Below are 21,127 nucleotides of genomic sequence, written 5' to 3' on the forward strand. Positions count from 1 at the left end.
ACAGAATCAGCTTAGCCTCAGCAGCAGTGTAAAGGGATAGTTTCCAGCTAAACAACGGAGCAATCTCCAGGGCACATTCCTGTATCTTTATTTTTACTCATGAGATGTGCCATCAATTTCAGTGGGACTCCCAGAGGAGAAAGGCACTGTGCTCAACATGAGAGGGTAGCGGAATGTGCCTTTCTGGGAGTAGAGTTTGCTTGTAACTTCTTTTCTCTTATAAAACCTGGAGACTGAGATCTGCAAAGCCACTTAGGGGCTTTGGACGCTCACTCCTCATTAAAAATAATGGGAAATAGATGTTTAAGACCCTTAGACAACTTTGAAAGTATTAGTTGTAACTTTTATAAGTTCCTTGGAGTTGCTCTGAAGTCTGTACAAGGGACAGCCTCCTTTCTTGTAAGAGCAGCAGAGAATCCTGTGGCACCTTATAGACTAACAGACGTTTTGGAGCGTGAGCTTTCGTGGGTGAATACCCACTTCGTCAGACGCAGGACGAAGTGGGTATTCACTTTCTTGTAAGAGCCACCCCCAAAGTTCCGAAATGTTTGAAGGACAGCAAGGACAGCTCTGCCTTGCTTCGGTTAGAATATCCCCTACCCATTAAGAACCCAGTTTGTGTCGGTCCATGGGGTGCTTTAAGGCAGGTCTCCATGCATTATAAATAAATTTTCTGAAATACAAATTAAACAGCCACATCAAACCAATTTCAGTTTGTATTTGTCCCACCCTACCCCCACATCTCAGCGTGTGATCACATAGCTCCCTTCCCCTCCCCTCTCCTCGGATGGCGACAGGGCAGCTGAGGTACAGTTTGTGTCCTAGAATTAATTTTAACCTGAAGGGCACAGAGAGGCCATCTGGAACGGTCTGCTAGAGCAAGGATAACTCAGGCACATGTCAGTCCTTCTCTGCCACCTAGTGGCTATGAGTAGAATGGCACTGAATGAAATTGTGGCTAGAAATTGTGGTTAGATTCTCCCAGGCTCATACACTGTGTCAAGGAGTCTTGCCCTGTCAGACTTGTTCATTTTAGGGTGACCAGACAGTAAGTGTGAAAAATTGGGACAGGGCATGGGGGGTAATAGGCGACTATATAAGACAAAGGCCCAAATATCAGGACTGTCCCTATAAAATCGGGACATCTGGTCACCCTAGTTCCTTCTGTGCGCCAATGGGACACAAGACGACATACGCCCCCAAGAGGCAGGGAGGGTGTGTGACCACAAAGTGAGACCACTAAGTTAGGGAGGGAGTTCGCTGAACCCATTGTAGGGATGTGTCTTCCCCTAGGAGACTACTTGCTTCCCTGAGGGCAGAATCCCTCCTGACACTCCTTCAGGAGAGGGAGTTCTGTACTGCACCTAATATGGATCCATGTCTAGCAGGCATGGTAGAGCCCTGTATTACGTCTCCAGTTAAAGCGTCACTGCGTTAAACCTTTTCTGGCTCCGTCCAACAAGAACAAACTCCGCTTCCCAATGGAAATTGGCATGGAATCCAGATTTCCATAAGAATCTCACTCTACTCTCCGCATTGCCAATACCATTATCTTGGAGAGTAAATTACTCTGGGCCAAATGCTGTAGTCATTCACACAGGCAAAGCTCCTACTAACTTCAGTGAGGTTTCACCTGCATGACAGATTGCAAGGTCAAGCTGTTGTTGGATAGCATTTGCTTTTGTGGAAATGAAAGTGTTTTCTGGAAACATCATATGCTGAGTAGTTCTTATTCATGCAAGCCAGCCGGCTGACGCCAATACTCCTGAGGGTAAGTGCTATTCCATGTAACTTAAGGGGTGCAGAATTAGACCCTAGATGTGTAGTGGAAACCCCCCAAAAATGTGCAGCAGAAGGTTAAAATTCAGAGCAGTCACATCTCACCATGAGCACATACAACGGGGTGCTCAGAGCACTGAAATATATGCTATGTCGTCTCCTACTGCATCAAGTGCGCTGCACACACCTTTGCCTTATTTGGCTCATGTGTGTTTTCATATCAGCTGCAGAGGATACTGAATGGACGTTAACTGTGGTCACTTCATCCAAGAGGCTCTCAGTTCATAACTGGCTGCCCAAACATTCCCATTTCCTCCTCCCCAGGATAGCAAAGCCCCAGGGAAGGTAGAAGCCAACAGACACTGCTGCTGCCAGGCCAGAACACGCTGCTGTCCCCAGGAGGAGCAACACAAAGGAGGACAAGCATCAGCAGGAGGAGTGCTTTCAGTTCGCCCACCCAAGGGCTGGGCAATGCTGCAACTGGGGGAGTGGGTACAACCCTCCTGGAGGTGGGAGGGGCATGCAGGGAACCACACCCACTCTCACGCCCCTTCTGGGGGTGCAGCTTTCCCCCCCAACAGGATCCGTTGGCTAGTTGTCAGATGACCCCCTTTAAAATATCCCATGGAAGAAGCAGTATCTGTGCTCTGGGGAGCATAAGGACTGCAACTGTAACCAAGCACACGAGTGGTGAGGATGCCTATTCCCCTTGTGCCTCTAGCAGAGTGGCCAGTTCCAGTCCTGCTCCCAAGGAGGAGCACCATGCAAAACAAGGAGCACCTGAGAGGATTGATCTGCAACCAGCACCACTTCCTGAAAGCTCAACTTTGACAGGGAAGCACTTCCTGAAAACAAGGGAAGAGCATGTTCTTAGCACGTGTACTTACATGGCCATGTAGGTCAGTGTTCAGCAGCATCACTGCACAGGTAAGACAATGGACTCCATCTGGGAAAAGAAATAGAGCAAATATCACACACAAATAGGGTGACCAGATAGCAGTGTGAAAAATTGGGACACACTTTTTTTGGGGGGAGTGCAGATATAGTTACATATATAAGACAAAGCCCCTTGTATCAGGAGGGTCCCAATAACATTGAGACGTCTGATCACACTGCACATAAACTCACACTACCCAGGACAATGTATTTAAGATCAGCTCAGATTGCACTAGGACCTTGCTCACCAACTGAGTCTGCCTCTGCTTTTAAGGGGAATCTGGTCATCAAGTAGCACACAGAAAAATGCAGGAAAATCAATCTAACGTCATTTAACGAAAATCAGTTCATCTCATACTTTCTTTCGTCTTCTGTCATCTGACAAAACTGTCTTGCAGCATCAACTGATAAGATAAAGTAGATACGAAACTACACTCTCACGGCTACTTTGCTGGTATCAGAACACCAAACGGAATCAGGTTTTTTTTCTTTTTTTGCTCATTAGGGCGAGAACAGAAAGATAAACTCCCTGTCTCCTTGCCTGGGACACCACTGACCTTCCAGCAAGGAGATGTTATAGCCTCTCTCAGTTGGTATGTCTGATCTTCCAGAAACATAGTCCTGGAAAACATGAGCACATACTATTTCTCCCCACAGGGCCCCTGACTCCTGCACTGCTTGTCTTAGACTCTGAATGAGGCAGGGCTGTACAATGAAAGAGGCTGCTGGTGCTCACAGGACCCCAGCCTCATAGGCAGCAGAAGCTGCCTGTCAGTGTGGCAGGAATCCATAGGAAGAGGATCTTGAGGTGACAGCACTGGATTAGAAGCCAGAAGAAATGGGTTCTCTTTCAGGCTTTGCCATTGGCTGATTATGTGGCATTGGGAAAGTCATGTAGGCTGACATTTGCAGAAGCAGCCACTGACTGTGTGCTCCTCATTTTCCTGAGGCCACATTTTGAGACATCTGGAGCCTGCTTTCCAAAGTGCTGCTGGCCCACTAATCCAGCTGAAATTGATGGGAGCTGACCATCTGTGAAAATCAAGCCCTACGCATCTCGCATTGGTCACCCCAAATTAGCAAACACTTGAAAATATCCATCTTCATCTCTCTGCGCCTCAGTACCCCCATCTGTAAAGTGAGGGTCATAGTATCACCTCACCGGGGATGGGTGAAGACACATTCATCCCCCTCTATGAAGCATTCAACTATTACACTGATGAGCACCATAAAAAAAAAGAGTGAGGAAATTAACCATTTCCTGTTCAGTGGGAGATCTGCATGACGTGCAGTGAGTAAGGCATTAGGCCGTACGTACTGTCCATCCTGTGTATTGAACAGAAATAAATAGTATGTGATCAAATCTTGAAGCCAGTGGGACTATGTATGTGCTGAGCTCGTTGCACGATCAGGCCCTACGTCTTTCAGTGGGGTGTAGTGTACCTGTAGTTATGGACCCCAATGAGAAGCGGGCTGTGTCCACACTGATGTGGGTAGTTACGGGTGTCGGTAAAAGGCTCTGGCAGAGGGGAAGCGATCCGGAAAGGGTTCAGCTGCTCCCCACTGCCAGAGCCTTTCACTGCAGCAAGGAAAGGCTCCAGCAGAGGGAGGCAGCAGGAAACTACACTGCTAAAAACAGCAGTGTAGATGGGAAGTCATAGCTTGGGCCAATATATATTGTGTGGGATACATACTTAGTACACAACTACACCCTTCTTGTGTACCTTCACTCTACCAGCTTAATCTGTGCATCACGTCTACACTGCTGTTTATACCCATGCTGGGGGGCTATGCATGTACATATACTACCTGTAGCTGAAAGAATCCTGCTGTGTAGACACACCTTAAAAGAGTAAGTTCTTTGAGGCAGGAACCATATTTCTCTAGGTGTTTGTACTGCAGAGTACAATCCAGAGTGGTATATCTGGGTACTACAACAGTATTAAATAAAACAACAGCAGCCACCATCACCAGCAATGGCAACTCCCATTTACCCAGGGTTTCGATTTGTGGTGTTCCGGAACAGACATCACGCACCCTTCGGTGGTCCCCTCCTGGGATGCAGCAGCTAACCACGCTTTCCCACAGAGGGCTGAGCCAAAAGACACAATCAACCCCTCGGATCTGGGTAAAGCTAAACATTTATTTTAGATTCAACAATTCACTTCCCAAGAGTGTCATGGAGGAACATATCAATTTAGTATGGAGTCAGCTACAGTAGATTTAATTCTAATTCCCTCTATACCCAATTCTGGACTCTGACTCCAAACAACGTCTTATTTCATCTGTGTTGTGCACAGTTGGTTATTCATCTTCTATCCCAATTTTAATGTATTAGTAGCTAAAATCATCTAGGTAGCTGGGATTAAGGGGGGCCTGAAATACATTTTTCCTCTTTCTTTCTTTTCCTGCTATCTTTATTTTAGACTTGCGTATGATGTCACGTAGTTGGAATTTTTAGGTCAAATTCTCTGCTGGTGCAACTCTATCAAATTCAATGGAGTTATGTTAGCAGATAGTTTGTTCTCTTATTTGGGAATGTTTTTTTTCTTGGTTTTGTTTTTTTCTTTCCAATTTTTAGAAATGACTGAGTGTGCTGAAGAGGAAGTTGCCTACTAACTGATGTTAGCTGGCCTACATGAAATGAGGCCAGGGAAGACATGCTCAATTATAAGCATGTACATAGCCAGGCTGAGGAACTACTCAAGTACTTAGGCATGTTTAAATATCGTGTTGAACTGAGGCCAAGATAAATAAGGTTGCCCTGCCTCTGTCCATACCATTCTTCTGGCAAGGATAAATTAGAGGACTATCATTCTCACTGTTGTCAATCTCTCGCCTTCCACAAACAGTCCATTTTCATGCATATACTTGTTTTGCCTCAGGCAGGAGAACATTTCTAGCAGGAAATATACAGGCTATAGCCAAAAGTGAAAGAACAAAGAGGAATGCCCATGATCTAGAAATCAGAAACAAAATTACCTTGAGTAGAAATGGTGTTTGGGTTACACTGATAGTATCTGTTGGAGAAGTGGATTAATACTCTCTCTCTTTCCTGAGTTTCTCCAATAAGTGAAAAGGCTTTAAAGAAACTCCTAAAAGAAGTTTAAAGAAAACTGAAATTAAAAACACAGATCTCTACTGGCTTGGCATTGCCCTTATAATATAGCACATTTCACAGTAAGGGATAGATGACTGCATGTCAAAAACTTGTTTCCAAGAGTCTTTTTTTTTTTTTTTTTAAATGGAGATATACCTATCTCCTAGAACTGGAAGGGACCCCAAAGGGTCATTGAGTCCAGCCCCTGGCCTTCACTAGCAGGACCAAGTACTGATTTTGCCCCAGATCCCTAAGTGGCCCCCTTGAGGTTTGAACTCACAACCCTGAGAGGCCAATGCTCAAATCACTAAGCTAGGGAAGAAAGCCCAACTAGATGATTATTCCCTATATATTTAACCTGAAAGGGGCTGTCATAAACAGATAGTAGGAGTTAATAGAACAGAAGTACTTTATAGCTCTTTTGACTGTAAAGGGTTAACAAATTCAGTAAGTCTGGCTGTCACCTGACCAGAGGACCAGTCAGGGGACAGGATACTTTCAAATCTTGAGGGAGGGAAGTTTCTTTGTGTGTTGTTAGTTTTTGGTTGTTGTTCTCTCTGGGTTCTGAGAGTGACCAGACGTGCAACCAGGTTTCTCTCCAATACAGGCTCTTATAAGTTCAGAATAGTGAATACTAGGTAGGTAAGGTGAGTTAGGCTTATGTTTGTTTTCTTTATTTGCAAATGTGCATTTGGCTGGGAGGAGTTCAAATTTGTATTTTGCTGAAAGGATTTTAATTTGTACTTTTGTATACTTAGGCTGGGAGGGTATTCCCAGTGTCTATAGCTAAAAAACCCTGTACCTAATCCATCTTAAATTTACAAAGATAATTTTTACTGTTTTTCTCTCTTTAATTAAAAGCTTTTCTTGTTTAAGAACCTGATTTTTTTTTTAATTCTGGTGAGACCCCAGGGGACGGGGTCTGGATCCACCAGGGAATTGGTGGGGAGAAATGAGGGAAGGGGGAGAGAGAGGCTAATTTCTCTCTGTGTCAGGATTACCTTCTCTCTCAGGGAGAGTCTGGGAGGGGGAGAGAGAAGCAGGGAGGAAGGTGAATTTTCCTCTCTGTTTTTAGATTCATGGAGTTTGAATCACAGTGATCTTCCAGGGTAACCCAGGGAGGGGAAGCCTGGGAGAGGCAACGGTGGGGGAAAGGGTTTACTTTCCTTGTGATAAGATCCAGAGGATCTGGGTCTTGGGGGGTCCCTGGGCAAGGTTTTGGGGGGACCAGAGTGTACCAGGCACTGGAATTCCTGGTTGGTGGCAGCGCTACAGGTTCTAGGCTGGTAATTGAGCTTAGAGGAATTCATGCTGGTACCCCATCTTTTGGACGCTAAGGTTCAGGGTGGGGAACTATACTATGACAGGGGCAAGCAAGTTATTGGTGGTCTGAGCAGTAGGATACGTGTACTGACACAAAACTGTATTACTTTAAATATTTTCCTCTTGGATTTTGAGGCTTTTTGGATAGAGAATATGCAAGGAATAAAAAAGAAGAGCGCAGCTGGGACCACTACCTATTTGGGCTTTGACGGAAGACTGGTGCAGGCCTGTTATTATGGACGGTGCCATTTTTAAATGCATTTTCTGTTGTTTTTTAAATGATCACTTTGGTCCCTATCTTGCAGACACCTAGGCACGTGCTTAACTTTACTCCTGTGAATAGTCTCCCTGAAATCAATGGCACCACTCATGGTAGTAAGGTAGGCATGCGCATTAAGGTTCTGCAGGATTGAGACCTGGATTAAATAGCTTCAGAGACAATGCTGTTTATGATTAGTCATCTCTCTAGCATCTATCACCACAGTACCTCAGGCCTCCCACACGTTAAGGGCCAGACTGTGCCCTGAGAATCCCCAGCATGGGGGTGGTGTGGGGCCTCCCCACCCCATGGGGAGCTCCAGGAAAGGGAGGAAGGAAAGCGAGGCTCCCTCACCCAAGAGCATCAAGAGCAGGAACCATCTGGCCCTAACAAATCTGTCCTCACCACAGCCCTGTAAGGGAGTCCAATACTGTTCCCATTTTACTGAGGGCAAATTGAGGCACAGGGAGACTGTGACTTGCCCACAGTTACAGGAAAGTTTGTGCAGCACCAGAGGTACCCACCCCCCCTACCCTACCCTCCACACACACACACGCGCGCGCGTTCTGAGTCTCAGAGCAGTTTCCTAACATAAAAGCATCCTTCCTCCCGGCAGCATTGCCAACTCCCCCAGTGAAATCTGGTGCTCTTCATAAACTCCCAAATCCTGCAGTCAGGTGATCACATGAGAGTCTCCACTTTCATTTTTTTTAAAAAGGGTGTTTCCAGCCCTTATGGTTGCAGAGAAAAACTCGAAAACGTAAATCATGAAGGCTCAACACAAGAAGGCAAATACAACATACACCAGATGTACTATTTCTGAAACTCTCGGGATGTTTAGGGGCCTGACTCATGATTTATGAGCCCTTGTGGTCAGCAAAACTATATTAGTAAATGCTCCTTTTGTTTACACTACATGATGCAGGAAGTCCATAGCGGTGTAGCTGAATAATTTCATATTTTATATAGAGAGAGTGAGTGCGTTGATGCTGGCTACCTAAAAGATCTCTGCACCACCAGACCTTATATCTGTGTGCGCGCAGGCACCAGGACGGTTGTTAATTTTATGTATGTATTTTTAAACAATCTACTTCATAGTTAAACACAACTGTGCCATGCTAGGAGCTCTAGTCTCTCCCCAGTTCATATCGCTGTCCTCCATTTGAACAGTGTTTTGCAAACAGAGAAGACATGTTCTCTGTCCCGACAACTCTACAATCTAACAAACAAGACAAAAGGCAAGGGAAGCCACGGGACCACAGAAATTAATATTCAGTACAAAATATACTCTTCATTATTTTATCCGAAGAATACTGCAATATTGAGTGGGCCAGGCCCAAACGCGGTAGGAGCTAGATTATTGCCAATAAACACGACCCTACATTGTGGGTGATATGAAGCCGCTTCACCCCATCAAGAGCCCTGGGGTGGACTGCGTCTCAGGGTTCCAACTGGGTGAAGCTATGGCCCCACCTCCTCCTTGCCTCTCCCATCCTCCTTTGCTGTGATATGTGCCCCTAGGGAGCAGGGTCTGTGACTAAGACAGGCCTTAAGATGGTGGGTGAAAGGCTCTCTGCATGCTCGCCCCTGCACACCATGTAATGGCCAGGCACAATAGGGATCTGTAGTAACACTGCTGTTGCAATGTTCTGAACAGCTACTGTACCATATATTTTATTGACGGGCACTACAATTAATGTAAATGGGAGTTATGCATAATCATGCAGAGAACACCCCCCTGAAACATGCACCGAAAGGTACTGGATTTCACCATTTAAAATATAAAGTATATCTGGAATCACACTGGATGACTTATAAAACTGAAACATGCAGCGATTATTCCACAACATGGGACTTGATCCTGCATGGAGCTGAGCATTCTTACTCCAGTCTAGCAAAGTGTTTAAGTACATGACTAGTACCGTAGTCTTCAGAGAGCTAAATACGTGCTTAAGTGCATTGTTGGAGCAGGTCACAGTACTTAGCACCTTCCAGGACTGAGCTCCTGGAAACTACACTTGCAGTAAGTCCTTTTTTTCTTTTGGACAAAGGCCAGTTGTAAACTAATATTCATAGTTTTATATCAATGGAAAAAATCTCTCTCCTTTAAAATTATTACTGTTTAGCTGTCAGAACATTTATATCAGTGCTAGCAGACTGTTGCCACACAGAGGGGATATTTCCACTCCTAAAAATAACAAACAAATATTAAAGGGAGAGGCCCAATTCTGATTTTTTTTTAAAAACTAGGAAATTAAAATGCTAGGGCCAGCGTTTCAGAAGGGTACTGAGCATTCATATTCAAAAGCGTTCCGCAGTCAGCAGTTCCCATTGTTCTAGATATTCTTAGGTGCTTACAAGATTTCAGAAGAGCTGAGCAACTCGAGTGTGCAGTGCAACTGGAGAGCCTGAATTCCAAAGCTGGCTAGCCAAAAAAGCTTGGCGCATATTATGATTCTGCTGTCACATTCCCTCATTCTTCTGATTTATAGCACGTCTACACTGGCTCAATCATGTCTTTCCTATTAAATTTTAATGCACCACAGCTGGGCCACAGTATTACTATTTGTTCCCCTCGATCACCAGAACAGGCAAGAAGATCACCAAGTGTGACAGTATATACCACTATGTTCACCCTTTTTACAAGACTATATTAAATTTTGTACAAAGTATGCCCTGTGAGGGATCATTTGAAAATTCATAATTTGCTGATCATTATTGTCCTGGTGAAATATGTGTGGTAGCATTGTATGCAAAGTTAAAAATGTCTACTGCGGGGTTCGGCAACCTTTCAGAAGTCATGTGCCTAATCTTCATTTATTCACTCTAATTTAAGGTTTCGTGCGCCAGTAATACATTTTAACCTTTTTAGAAGGTCTCTTTCTATAAGTCTTTAATATATAACTAAACTATTGTTGTATGTAAAGTAAATAAGGGTTTTAAAATGTTTTAAGAAACTTCATTTAAAATTAAATTAAAATGCAGAGCCCCCTGGACCGGTGGCCAGGGCCCGGGCACTGTGAGTGCCACTGAAAATCAGCTCGTGTGCTGCCTTCAGCACACGTGCCATAGGTTGCCTACCCCTGGTCTACTGTATAACATTCCTGAGATGTTCTAAGTTTAGAAAAGCAGAAACAAACCAGTTCCTCAGAGACAAAAGGCAAACTGGTGTCAACTAGGTGTTAACTAAATCAAATGGACCTGCACCTGGTTAAGTGGCCATTCTTTTGGCAGGAAAAAGGGTATGAACAAGAAATTTATATCTTGGCAAAGAAACAGCTGGAGGTTCCCATCCCCACAGACTTTCTGTCTCCTGACCCCCAGCTGGAGATGATTCTCAAACAAAAGGAAAACGTGCAAGAATGGGGAACAGAGGCCCCAAATTTCTCCTTTCATCTCTACTCACAACATTGACAACACTTGAAGGACAAAGAAAGCATCACTGGATTGGGGAGGGATCCTGGCAGAATGGAATTCAGGCAGTATGGCTGCTAAAACACGGTGACAGAGACCTTTGCTTTTAATTCACTCTAACTTGTTAAGTTAGGTATTAGTAGCATTTATTTTTATTTTCTTGTAACTAACTCTGACTTTTATGCCTCATTACTTGTAACCATTTAAAATTTATCTTCTTGTAGTTAATAAAATTGTTTTACTGTTTTATCTAAGCCAGTGTGTGCTTGAACTGAAGTGTTTGGGAAACTCCATGTGAGATAACAGGATCTGTGCATATCATGTTCTATTAATAAAATGACGGCCTTTATATGAGCTTGTGTTGCCCAGGAGGGAGCTGAGCAGTACAAGACGCACATTTCTGAGGGAAAGTCTGGGACTGGGAATTGCCTGGTGTTGCCGTTCAGCGTAATTTAAGAGAGGCTGCCAGTACCACTCATACGGTACAGCTGGGACTAGTGTACATGCTGGAGGATGGGTGACAGCAGATCAAGAATGGTTGCTCTCACAGCGAAGCAGTGTAAAAAGTACCCCAAGTTGGAGAATGGATGGGACACAGCTGTTCAGCAGTCCAGATTGCACCCTGGGTAAGGTCATATCAAGAATTTTAACAATTCAAAAAAAGGATTTCCCTCCAGGGAATGTTACCAATTTTTAGTTTCTTTAGTAATGTTATGATAATATTAGGGCTGTCAAGTGATTACAGTAATTAATCGTGATTAATCACGTTATTAAACAACAACAGAATACCTTTTATTTTAAATATTTTGGATGTTTACTATACATCTCTACCTCGATATAACGCTGTCCTCAGGAGCCAAAATATCTTACTGTGTTATAGGTGAAACCACGTTATATCGAACTTGCTTTGATCCACTGGAGTGCGCAGCCCTGGCCCCCCCGGAGCACTGCTTTACCGCGTTCTATCAAATTCGTGTTCTATCGGGTCGAGTTATATCAGGGTAGAGGTGTATTTTCAAATATATTAATTTCAATTACAACATAGAATACTAAGTGTACAGTGCTCACTTTATATTTATTTTTAGTACAAATATTTGCACTGTAAAAAAACAAAAAAAAATTTTTTTTCAATTCACCTTATGCAAGTACTGAAGTGCAATCTCTTTATTATTAAAGTGGACTTACAAATGTAGAATTATGTATAAAAAAAACTGCAGTCAAAAATAAAACAAAGTCCACTCAGTCCTACTCCTTGGTCAGACAATCACTCAGACAAACAAGGTTAGTTACAATTTGCAGGAGATAATACTGCTTGCTTCTTGTTTGCAATGTCACCTGAAAGTGAGAACAGGCATTCGCATGGCCCTGTTGTAGCCAGCGTCATAAGATTTTTATGTGCCAGATGCACTAAAGATTCATATGTCCCTTCATGCTTCAAACACCATTCCAGAGGACATGCCTCCATGCTGATGATGGTTTCAGTGCTCCAAAGCAGTGTGGACCAACGCATGTTCATCTTCATCATCTGAGTCAGATGCCACCAGCAGAATGTTGATTTTCTTTTTTGGTGTTTTGGGTTCTGTAGTTTCCACATCAGAGTGGTGCTCTTTAAGACTTCTGAAAGCATGCTCCACACCTCGTCCTTATCAGATTTTGGATGGCACGTCAGATTCTTAAACCTTGAGTCAAGTGCTGTAGTTAATTTTAGAAATCTCACATCAGTACCTTCTTTGCGTTTTGTCAAATCTTCTGTGAAAGTGTTCTTAAAACGAACATGTGCTGGGTCATCATCTGAGACTGCTATAATGTGAAATATATGGCAGAATGCAGGTAAAACACAGAAAAAGAGACATACAATTCTTCCCTAAGGAGTTCAGTCACTAGGTTGTTTAATGCATTATTTTTTTAATGAGCATCATCAGCATGGAAGCATATCCTCTGGAATGGTGGTCGAAGCATGAAGGGGCATACAAATGTTTAGCATATCTGGCATGTAAATACCTTGCAATGCCAGCTACAAAAGTGCCATGTGAACGCCTGTTCTCACTTTCAGGTGACATTGTAAATAAGAAACAGGCAGCAGTATCTCCCATCAAGATAAACAAACTTTGTGTCTTAGCGATTGGCAGAATAAGTAGGACTGAGTGAACATGTAGATTCTAAAGTTTTACACTGTTTGTTTTTGAGTGCAGTTACGTAACCAAAAAAAATCTGCATTTGGAAGTTACACTTTCCCGATAAAGAGACTGTTCTTAAATACTTGTATGAGGTGAATTGAAAGATACTGTTTCTTTTATCATTTTACAATGCATATATTTGTAATAAAAAATAATAATATAAAGTGAGCACTGTGCACTTTGTATTCTGTGTTGGAACTGAAATCAATATTGAAAATGTAGACAATCATCCAAAAATATCTACTAAATTTTAATTGGTATTCTATTGTTATAAGTGCGTTTAATCACAATTAATTTTTTGCATTAATCACAGGAGTTAACTGAGATTAATTGACAGCCCTAGATAATAATATTTACCCCTTCATAAAACCCAATGAAATTATTCAACCAATGAAATTATTCAACCAATGAAATTATGAGACAGCAGGTTTAATACAAACAAGAGGAAGTACTTTTTCACACAACACAATTAACCTGCGGAACTCATTGCCATGGGATGTTGTGATGGCCAAAAGTATAAATAGGTCCAAAAAAGAACTAGGTAAGTTTATGGCTGTTAGCCAAGATAGTCAGAGATGCAACTCTAGCTGCAGCTGTTCCTAAACCTCTGACTGCCAGAAGCCAGGAGAGGAAGACAGAGGTGGATCACTCCAACTGCCCTGTTCTGTACACTCCCTCTGAAGCTCTGGTAGTGTCGGAGACAAGACTTGCCTGCTACTTGTCTGGTACTGTCGGAAATAGGATATCGGGCTAGATGGACCATTGGTCTGACCCGGGATGATTGTTCTTATGTTTTTATACACTCGAACTGCAGACTGAAAGAACAGGAACTGATCTCCCCTTGAACTCCATCTTCAATTCCTTAGATTCTCTAGGGATAATTATATCTATTGAGACAATGTGAAAAGAACATGAGGTTTGGACATGAGCACATACCTGAGGGAGTGATCCAGCATCATACCCGTGAAATCAAAAAACTTCAGGTATTCTTCAGCCACAAGTTTGCTGAACTCATTGCTTAAAAAAAAAACAACCAAAAAGCTTATTATTAAAAAGCAAACTTCAAGCTGCTCTTATTATTGTACAGAATCAACCATATAAATGACAGTTCATGAAAAGCCCTGTGTCAACACATACTTTTTACCCAGGTGCTTTGCCACATCAGAGCGCTTGAATCGGTCCAGTTGGTAGAGGCGCTTAGCCAGCCTTCTGGCTGCTTCCAAATTGCTGTCGGTGCCATTGCTGAGATCTTTACTATGGTTTTCAGTGCTATCTTTCTCCAGGAGCTCATTGCTACCCATGGCAGCTGTGGAGTCGAACAGCGAATTTTTCAGTCCAGCATTGCTATGTTATAAAAGGAATGTAAAGGGGAGAAAAAAGAATAAAGACCTCATGAACATTTTCAAGAAAGATTTACTTTCCAACCGGCAGGGAAGTGATTAATTGGCAAGACTGCAAGATACGATAAATTCTACTCAACTAAAGAACTGTTGAGAATTGACATATTTGTTAAGTAAAATCCCGTGTTTTCTTGTTTGTACTGACTTTTCATAACATATGTAACTGTGCATAGCAGGTGCTTGAAGTGATGCATCAAAAAGACTTGCCAAAATGAGCTACTTGTAAATTGTGGACCATTATCTCAGAGTAACTCATCTGCAATCCTATGGTGAGCAAACTGGGATTTACAATGGCTCACTCAAGTTATCTACCCCATCCTTCCCAGGCTGCCCTATGTACCAGACCTTGGTTCTGCTCCCAGACCCAGACTGGCCTCCCAGTGCCCAGGAGCTGCTGCAGATCTCAGCACTGTTCATACAGGCTCCATAGCCCCTGCTGTGCTAGCAAGTGCTACAGCAGTTCCTGTGAATTTTAGAAGGTGCAGAGGGAGGTAAAAGTGGGAAGGGGAGCAGAAATCAAGATAAGGGGTCTGAGGTGCAGAAGAAGCTGCACTGAAGTGGGGAGCTGACTCACAAAGGCTGTCTGGAGACTGCAAGAAGCAGGGACCATGTGGAGCATCTACATTCTACAGCTTTCCCTGCTCTTGGTACTTTGTGGCTCCAGCGCTCTGCACCACTGGGTCCAAGCACCTTGTGAAGTTTAGGGGATCCACTGGTTATGCTGCTCCTGCCTTTCCTGAACCTCCCCTCAGACATGCAGCCGACAGCCTGTTAGCTAATACGTATACTTATACGTACTGCACACCATACTAATATGTAATGCGTGTTATAGTCTAGCTAAATGTTAGCATAAAGCTTTAAAGTTGAATGGTATTATGCTTACTCTTGTTCACGCATGCTAAGTATCCCACAATGCTTTGCAAAGCTGACGTCAACTCTGGCACTAGCAAATACAAAATCTGTCAAAATCAAAGTACATTTGTTCTGGGTCCTAGTACAAGTACCATTCCACCCAACTAGTTTGGAACGTAGTATGCAAAACAGAGCTAAGAAAAGTACAGCCCAGAACAAGAAGTTAAGGAACTGTTACAACCTGTGGGCTGGATGTAGTGACATACAAAGAGCTGTGTAACTTATAAAGTCATACTACAAATAGCTGAAATGCAGATCTTTGAAGCATACCTTTGGTGTAAGGGGAACACGCTGCGAGACAAGAATTGCTTCCTGGAAGAACGGTTCATATGTCCCCTTTTCATATTGTATTGCTTTGTCTTTAGACAATGAATTTGGCTACATTCAGTTACTTGGTCTCAAATATTTTTTAAGACCGAACCATGATTGTAGTCAAACAATTAGCTGCACTTTTCGGTCAACAAACTCAGAACGCAGAGATGGCTTTTCCCTTGTGTCAAAACTCTTGTGCGACTGGCCACCACAGGCTTGTCATACTGGGACAGCCAGTGGGAAATCTGATCAGATCTATGTGAAGACCAAGTGCGTGGGGCTGAGTGTCTGTACAAACAGCCTACCCAGCCAGAGGGTCTGCTGCCGGTAGCCTTTCCACCTGCTCTGAACCCTCCAGCTCCCCTCCCCTAACACTGCTCCACTTCCCCCACAACTGGGACTCTTCCCACTGCTCCCCAATACCCGCCGAGTCTGCCCCAACATTTCCACCATCGTTAGCACAACTCCAGTTACCCCCATGGCTCCCCTGGCACCTGCATGGCTCCAGATAGCACTCCCAAGCTCCTCATGTGCTTAAGTCCCTACAAAGATCCGGCTCCTCCCACCATGGCACAGCTCCATTAACCTCATACATCCTTCCCACTAATTTCACCCCTTCCTCCCCAGCAGCTACACCCCCAGCATTGCCCCTCCATGCAGTCCTTACCCCCTGCCAGAGGTCCCACCCCCCTTCACCAATACCCACAGCTCCTTTTACTGTGCCCCACAATCCCAGGGGCCACCCAAACAATATTAGGAGAACAGACCCTTGACCTCTCCTGGGGGAGGACCAGGCGGCCATTGTTCATCCTTCCCTCCCACGGTCCCTGTGGAGGGCTGGCAGGTACGCCTCCCCCAAATTTTGCTCTTTGGGGAATCAAGAGGAAGGGGCTAGCTGTTCGTCTCTGTCTCAAGGCCAGGAACCAAAATCTCCTCCATGGCCTTCTTCCCCATCGAAACCCTGGGCTCTGGACCAGCATTGGGTTGGCAGGTTCTATGGACAATCCAGGCCCATTGATGGCCTGGAATCCTCTGCACCAGAGAACCCTGATCAGTACAGGCCAGAGCTCAGCCAGTGGATGTACCTGCCAGGCTCAGGTACCACCTGGGTGGAGAAGGCAGCAGTCCTTCCCACAACATTTCCTGTCCTTGGATTGGGGGCCATAGGGACCCCGTGAGGGGGGGGGGGCAGGCCAGCTGGCTACCACCAGGAGATTCCAAGCTTGAGTGTGACTGGGGACTCCTTTAGTGGAAAAATGGGGGAGAATGCCTGGGTGTGTGGGGGGGGCATATAGAAGCAGGCAAGATGAGCTGTGGAGGTAAGAGTATGGGGAAGGGGAGGCAGGGTAACTGCAAGATGGGGACAACAGATCTGCAGAAGGAGGCTGGAGAAATGAAGGGCAGGGTGTGCTATATGAGAGAACACAGGAAGGAGGAGAGATTAAAAATGGGAACCTGGGGGGCACCAGAGGCCATGCAGCTGCCTACACTGCTATCCCCTATGCACGGGGTGGGAGCCCACCCCGGCAGGAGTCCCTGCATGCTAGAGCTCCCGAGCAAAACGGGACTGGCACCTCTATGCTATGACAGGGCCCTTACACAGCTGTGCCCTGCCTCAGTACCAGGGGCGCACTGAAATGTACGATGGAAGCAGGTGTGTACAAGGAAGCTGACATATGAAAGACTAGACAGGTTTGGTGGGGACCTGGGAGTCTGTACTCTGATGCCTCACCATGATCTCTTGACACCTCCATACAACTCCCAGTCCAGATACCTTCCCCGGGGTGGTGTCTTTCAAACACTCAGGCATCAGCGCTCAGACTCTCCTTCATTTCCTCCTCAAAGCCTTTTTGACCCATGCCTCCCACAATTCCTAGTTAACAACCCTAAAAAACTTCCTCACAAAAAATTAGACTGAGATTCCATTTAGAGAGGCGTAACAAATGACAGATGTTATAAGCATGTGACAGACAGGGGTCCCTTCCAGCCCGACAGTTCTAGGATTCTGGGAGAAGTGGGTGGGTGGGCGTGATAGATGGCTGTAAACACTATAGGACAGAGGTCAGCAACCTACGCCGATTTTGCCTGGAACACAGCTGCCAGCCGGGGTCACGACCGGCTGAGTGAAGCGGGGCTGGCAGTCGAGACCCCAGCCTGGTAGCAGGCACGCCCCCCGCTAGCTCCTCACCACACTCGTTCTGCGGCTCCCGGGAGCGTGAGTCGACGGGGCATGGGGCCCTGAGCCTGCTACAGGAGGGGCGGCGGCAGCAGCTCATACTCCCGTGAGCTGCAGAGCCTGAACACGGCGAGGGGGGAGCCAGGAGGTGCATGAGGCCCACCGCCAACATGCATCCACTTCAGGAGCACCCCTGGGGAAGGCACCAGGCCACAGCCCAGGCAGGTGCACCCCCTGGCTTCCCTCTCACCGCGCTCGGGTTCTGCGGCTCCTGGGAGTGTGAGCCACTAGGGCGCGGGGCCCTGAGCCTGCTGCAGGAGGGGCGGCAGCGGCAGATCATACTCCTGGGAGCTGCAGAGCCCGAGCGTGGCGAGGGGGGGGCACCAGGCTGCAGCCCGGGCAGGTGCGCCCCCCAGCTCCCCCCTCACCACACTCAGGTTCTGCGGCTCCCGGAAGTGTGAGCCGTCGTCCCCACTGCCTCTCCCATAGCTCCCCCTCATCCCGCTGCCTCAGCACTCCAGTGGAGTTTTGCCTCCACATGGAGCCAACGTCTCACCAGCATGGGCCTGGTAAGGGGAGTCCCGGGGGGCAGTCAGGGAGCAGGGGGAGGGTTGGATGGGTTCGGAGTTCTGGGGGTCTTGTCAGGGAGTGGGGAGTGGTTGGATAGGTTGTGGGAGTCCCCGGGGGTCTGTCTGGGGGCAGGGGTGTTCATAAGGGTTGGGGCAGTCAGGGGACAGATAGGGGGTAGGGTCCTGGGGGGCAGTTAGGGAGGGAGGGTCTCAGGAGGGGGCAGTCAGGGGACAAGGAACAGGTTGGGGGTTCTGACCGGGGCAATCGGGGTGGGAAGTGGGAGTGAGTGGATGGGGACTAGGGTAGGGCTCTCCCCTCTTTTTTGATTGTTGAAATATGGTAAACCTAGGTGAGGGGGGAGCCAGGGGGCACATGGGGGCTGGCACCCACATACATCCACTGCAGCCTACAAGCGCCCCGGGAGGGCGCCGGGTCGCAGCCTGGGCAGGAGGGGTGGGAGGGCGCAGCTGCTCCCCGCTAGCAGTGCCACTGCCACCTTTGCAGGGCTGCTGCCCCCCTGCACCACGCCTTCTCCTCCATGGCTGGGGCTCGCTGCTGCAGCAAGCGGGACGCTCTGGCTCTCTGGTGCCTCCTCCCTCCCAAGCTGCTGCAGCGGCCCAAGCCCGGAAAAGTCAGTGAGTGGACTCAGGGCGCAGGCCACCTGGGTGGTGTTGGGAGGGCTCGCAGGGGGGCTGTGCACCCTCCAGGGGAGTTCAGGAGGTGGAGAGGGGGGAACCTGGTCTGGGGAGCAGCCCCTGGGCATGGCTGGCCCCTGGGGTCTATAAATGCTCGTTGGGGATTTGCTCCTCAATGAACCGATGGGCAAGGTGGAAGTTTCGCCTAGGTGACAAAATATCCTTGCGTGCACTCCAGGTTAAGAACCACTGCACTAAACTGATAAGATCTGCATTTTAATTTAATTTTAAATAAAGCTTCTTCAACATTTTAAAAAAATTGTTTACTTTACATACAACAATAGTTTAGACTTATAGAGAGACCTTCTAAAAACGTTAAAATGTATTATCGGCACGCGAAATCTTAAATTAGAATGAATAAATGAAGACTCAGCACACCACTTCTGAAAGGTTGCCGACCCCTGCTATAGCAGAAGGTGTTGTAGCAGCCTACAACACATAGTTATAAACCACTAACTGATCTGTTGGTCTCTATAACAACACAGCAGCTCTTTATTAAAATGTCTGATAATCATTCATTAACTCTTTATAAATGGATCCTTAATATAAAGTGTGACCCAAAAAACTTTGCTAAGCTGGAGTTCCCCACCACACAAATGACCACCGGCTTCCTGCCATGGAAGCACGCACATCAGAAGAAGGGGTGAGAACTGCAGCTTTCTTCCCATGTTACAGTATTCATTGCACTCAAAGCAAGAAAGGGCAATGGTGCTCCTCAGGGGTAATTTTTATCAACTCCGTCTGTACTCACTTCCTTCCAGCTCTGTTACAGAAGAATCACTTAAACACATATTTTGAGAGTGACATTTTCAGTAATCCCCTCAAACTGAGATTTTCAAAGCATCTAAGGGAACTGAACACCCAATTGCCATTGCAGTTACTGAAAATTTATTTATTTTTATTTAAATAATAAAAAAAGACACCTACAAAAGGCTCCAGATGCCTGAATGCACAATTAATACTGCAATGTAGCCCCAGCGGCACTGACACAATGGCTCCTGCAGAAACTCCACCTGACAACAAAAAACAACAAAAACGCTCCTTTCTACTCCATCATTGGGGGAAGTAGACCTCAGCCCTCCCCAAAAGCCTTATCCATCTTCTGCAGTGGGCCTTTCAGGTTACCAAATCTGGGCTATTTCAGACTAAGTGCAGGGAGTAAATTCTAGAGCCCAGGGTGGATAAAAATCAATGATTTTTTTAAAATTTAAATTGGATTTTTTTGATAAAATGCTTTTTGAGGAAAAAACCTATCTAAAGATAGTTTTAATTAAGATACATTATAGCTCAAAGATATCTCATCATGGAATAGGGATTATAAATTCTAATTCTATAGTATGAGACAATATATTCATGTCATGTTTAAGAAAAATTTTGTAAACGAGTTCCAATAGTTCATGGATTAGGGACCCAATTTTATGGGGATCCAGGAGCTTCTGTACAGATTATTTAGGTTAATCTTTCTATCTACCCAATGGGACTCAGCGCTCACTCTAGAACAGAGGTGGGCAAACTACGTTCCGTGGGCCACATCAGGCCCGTGGGACCCTCCTGCCTGGCCCCTGAGCTCCTGCCCCAGGAGGCTGCACCCGGTCTATCCTGCTGTTCCCCCTCCCCTGCAGCCTCAGCTCCCCCTGCCACCAGCGCAATGCTCTGGGCATCGGGGCTGCGAGCTTCTGGGGCACTGCAGCTGCAGAGTCCGGCCTGACCTGGTGCTCTGTGCTGCACAACATGACTGTAGCACCGCCAGCCACCAGTGCTTCAGGCAGCGTGGTAAGGGGGCAGGGGGAATTGGATAGAGGGCAGGGGAGTTTGGGGTGGTGGTCAGGGGGCCGGGGGGTCAGAGGGTGGGGAACAGGGGAGTTGAATGGGGGTATGGGTCCCGGGGGGCAGTCAGGAAGGAGAGGGACGGTTGGATGGGGCGGCTGGGGCCAGTCAGAGGACAGGGTGGGTTGGATGGGACAGGAGTCTCGGGGGGGGGGGGTGTTCACGGGGCGGCCTCCATACAATTGCACCTACAATTTCTGAAAACTCGTGCTTCTGAAACCACGATGCAGCCCTCAGCCAAAAAGTT

The 21,127-nt window shown here is 46.1% G+C and overlaps 1 protein-coding gene across 2 annotated transcripts in view; it reads right to left on the bottom strand.

Moving 5' to 3' along the window:
• The window catches only part of PSD3 (pleckstrin and Sec7 domain containing 3), a 144,268-nt gene that overhangs the window by 68,762 nt on the left and 54,379 nt on the right, over positions 1-21,127 (bottom strand). For both annotated transcript variants that reach the window (XM_032763533.2, XM_075067431.1), the window contains 4 exons: positions 14,126-14,332; positions 13,925-14,005; positions 5,698-5,810; positions 2,667-2,725 (listed from right to left, as the gene is read on the bottom strand). In XM_032763533.2, coding sequence (XP_032619424.1) covers positions 2,667-2,725; positions 5,698-5,810; positions 13,925-14,005; positions 14,126-14,332 — 460 coding nt within the window. The remainder of the gene's footprint in view (positions 1-2,666; positions 2,726-5,697; positions 5,811-13,924; positions 14,006-14,125; positions 14,333-21,127) is intronic.

This window comes from Chelonoidis abingdonii, chromosome 6 (genome assembly GCF_003597395.2).
Source record: "Chelonoidis abingdonii isolate Lonesome George chromosome 6, CheloAbing_2.0, whole genome shotgun sequence".
NCBI classification, from domain to species: domain Eukaryota; kingdom Metazoa; phylum Chordata; order Testudines; family Testudinidae; genus Chelonoidis; species Chelonoidis abingdonii.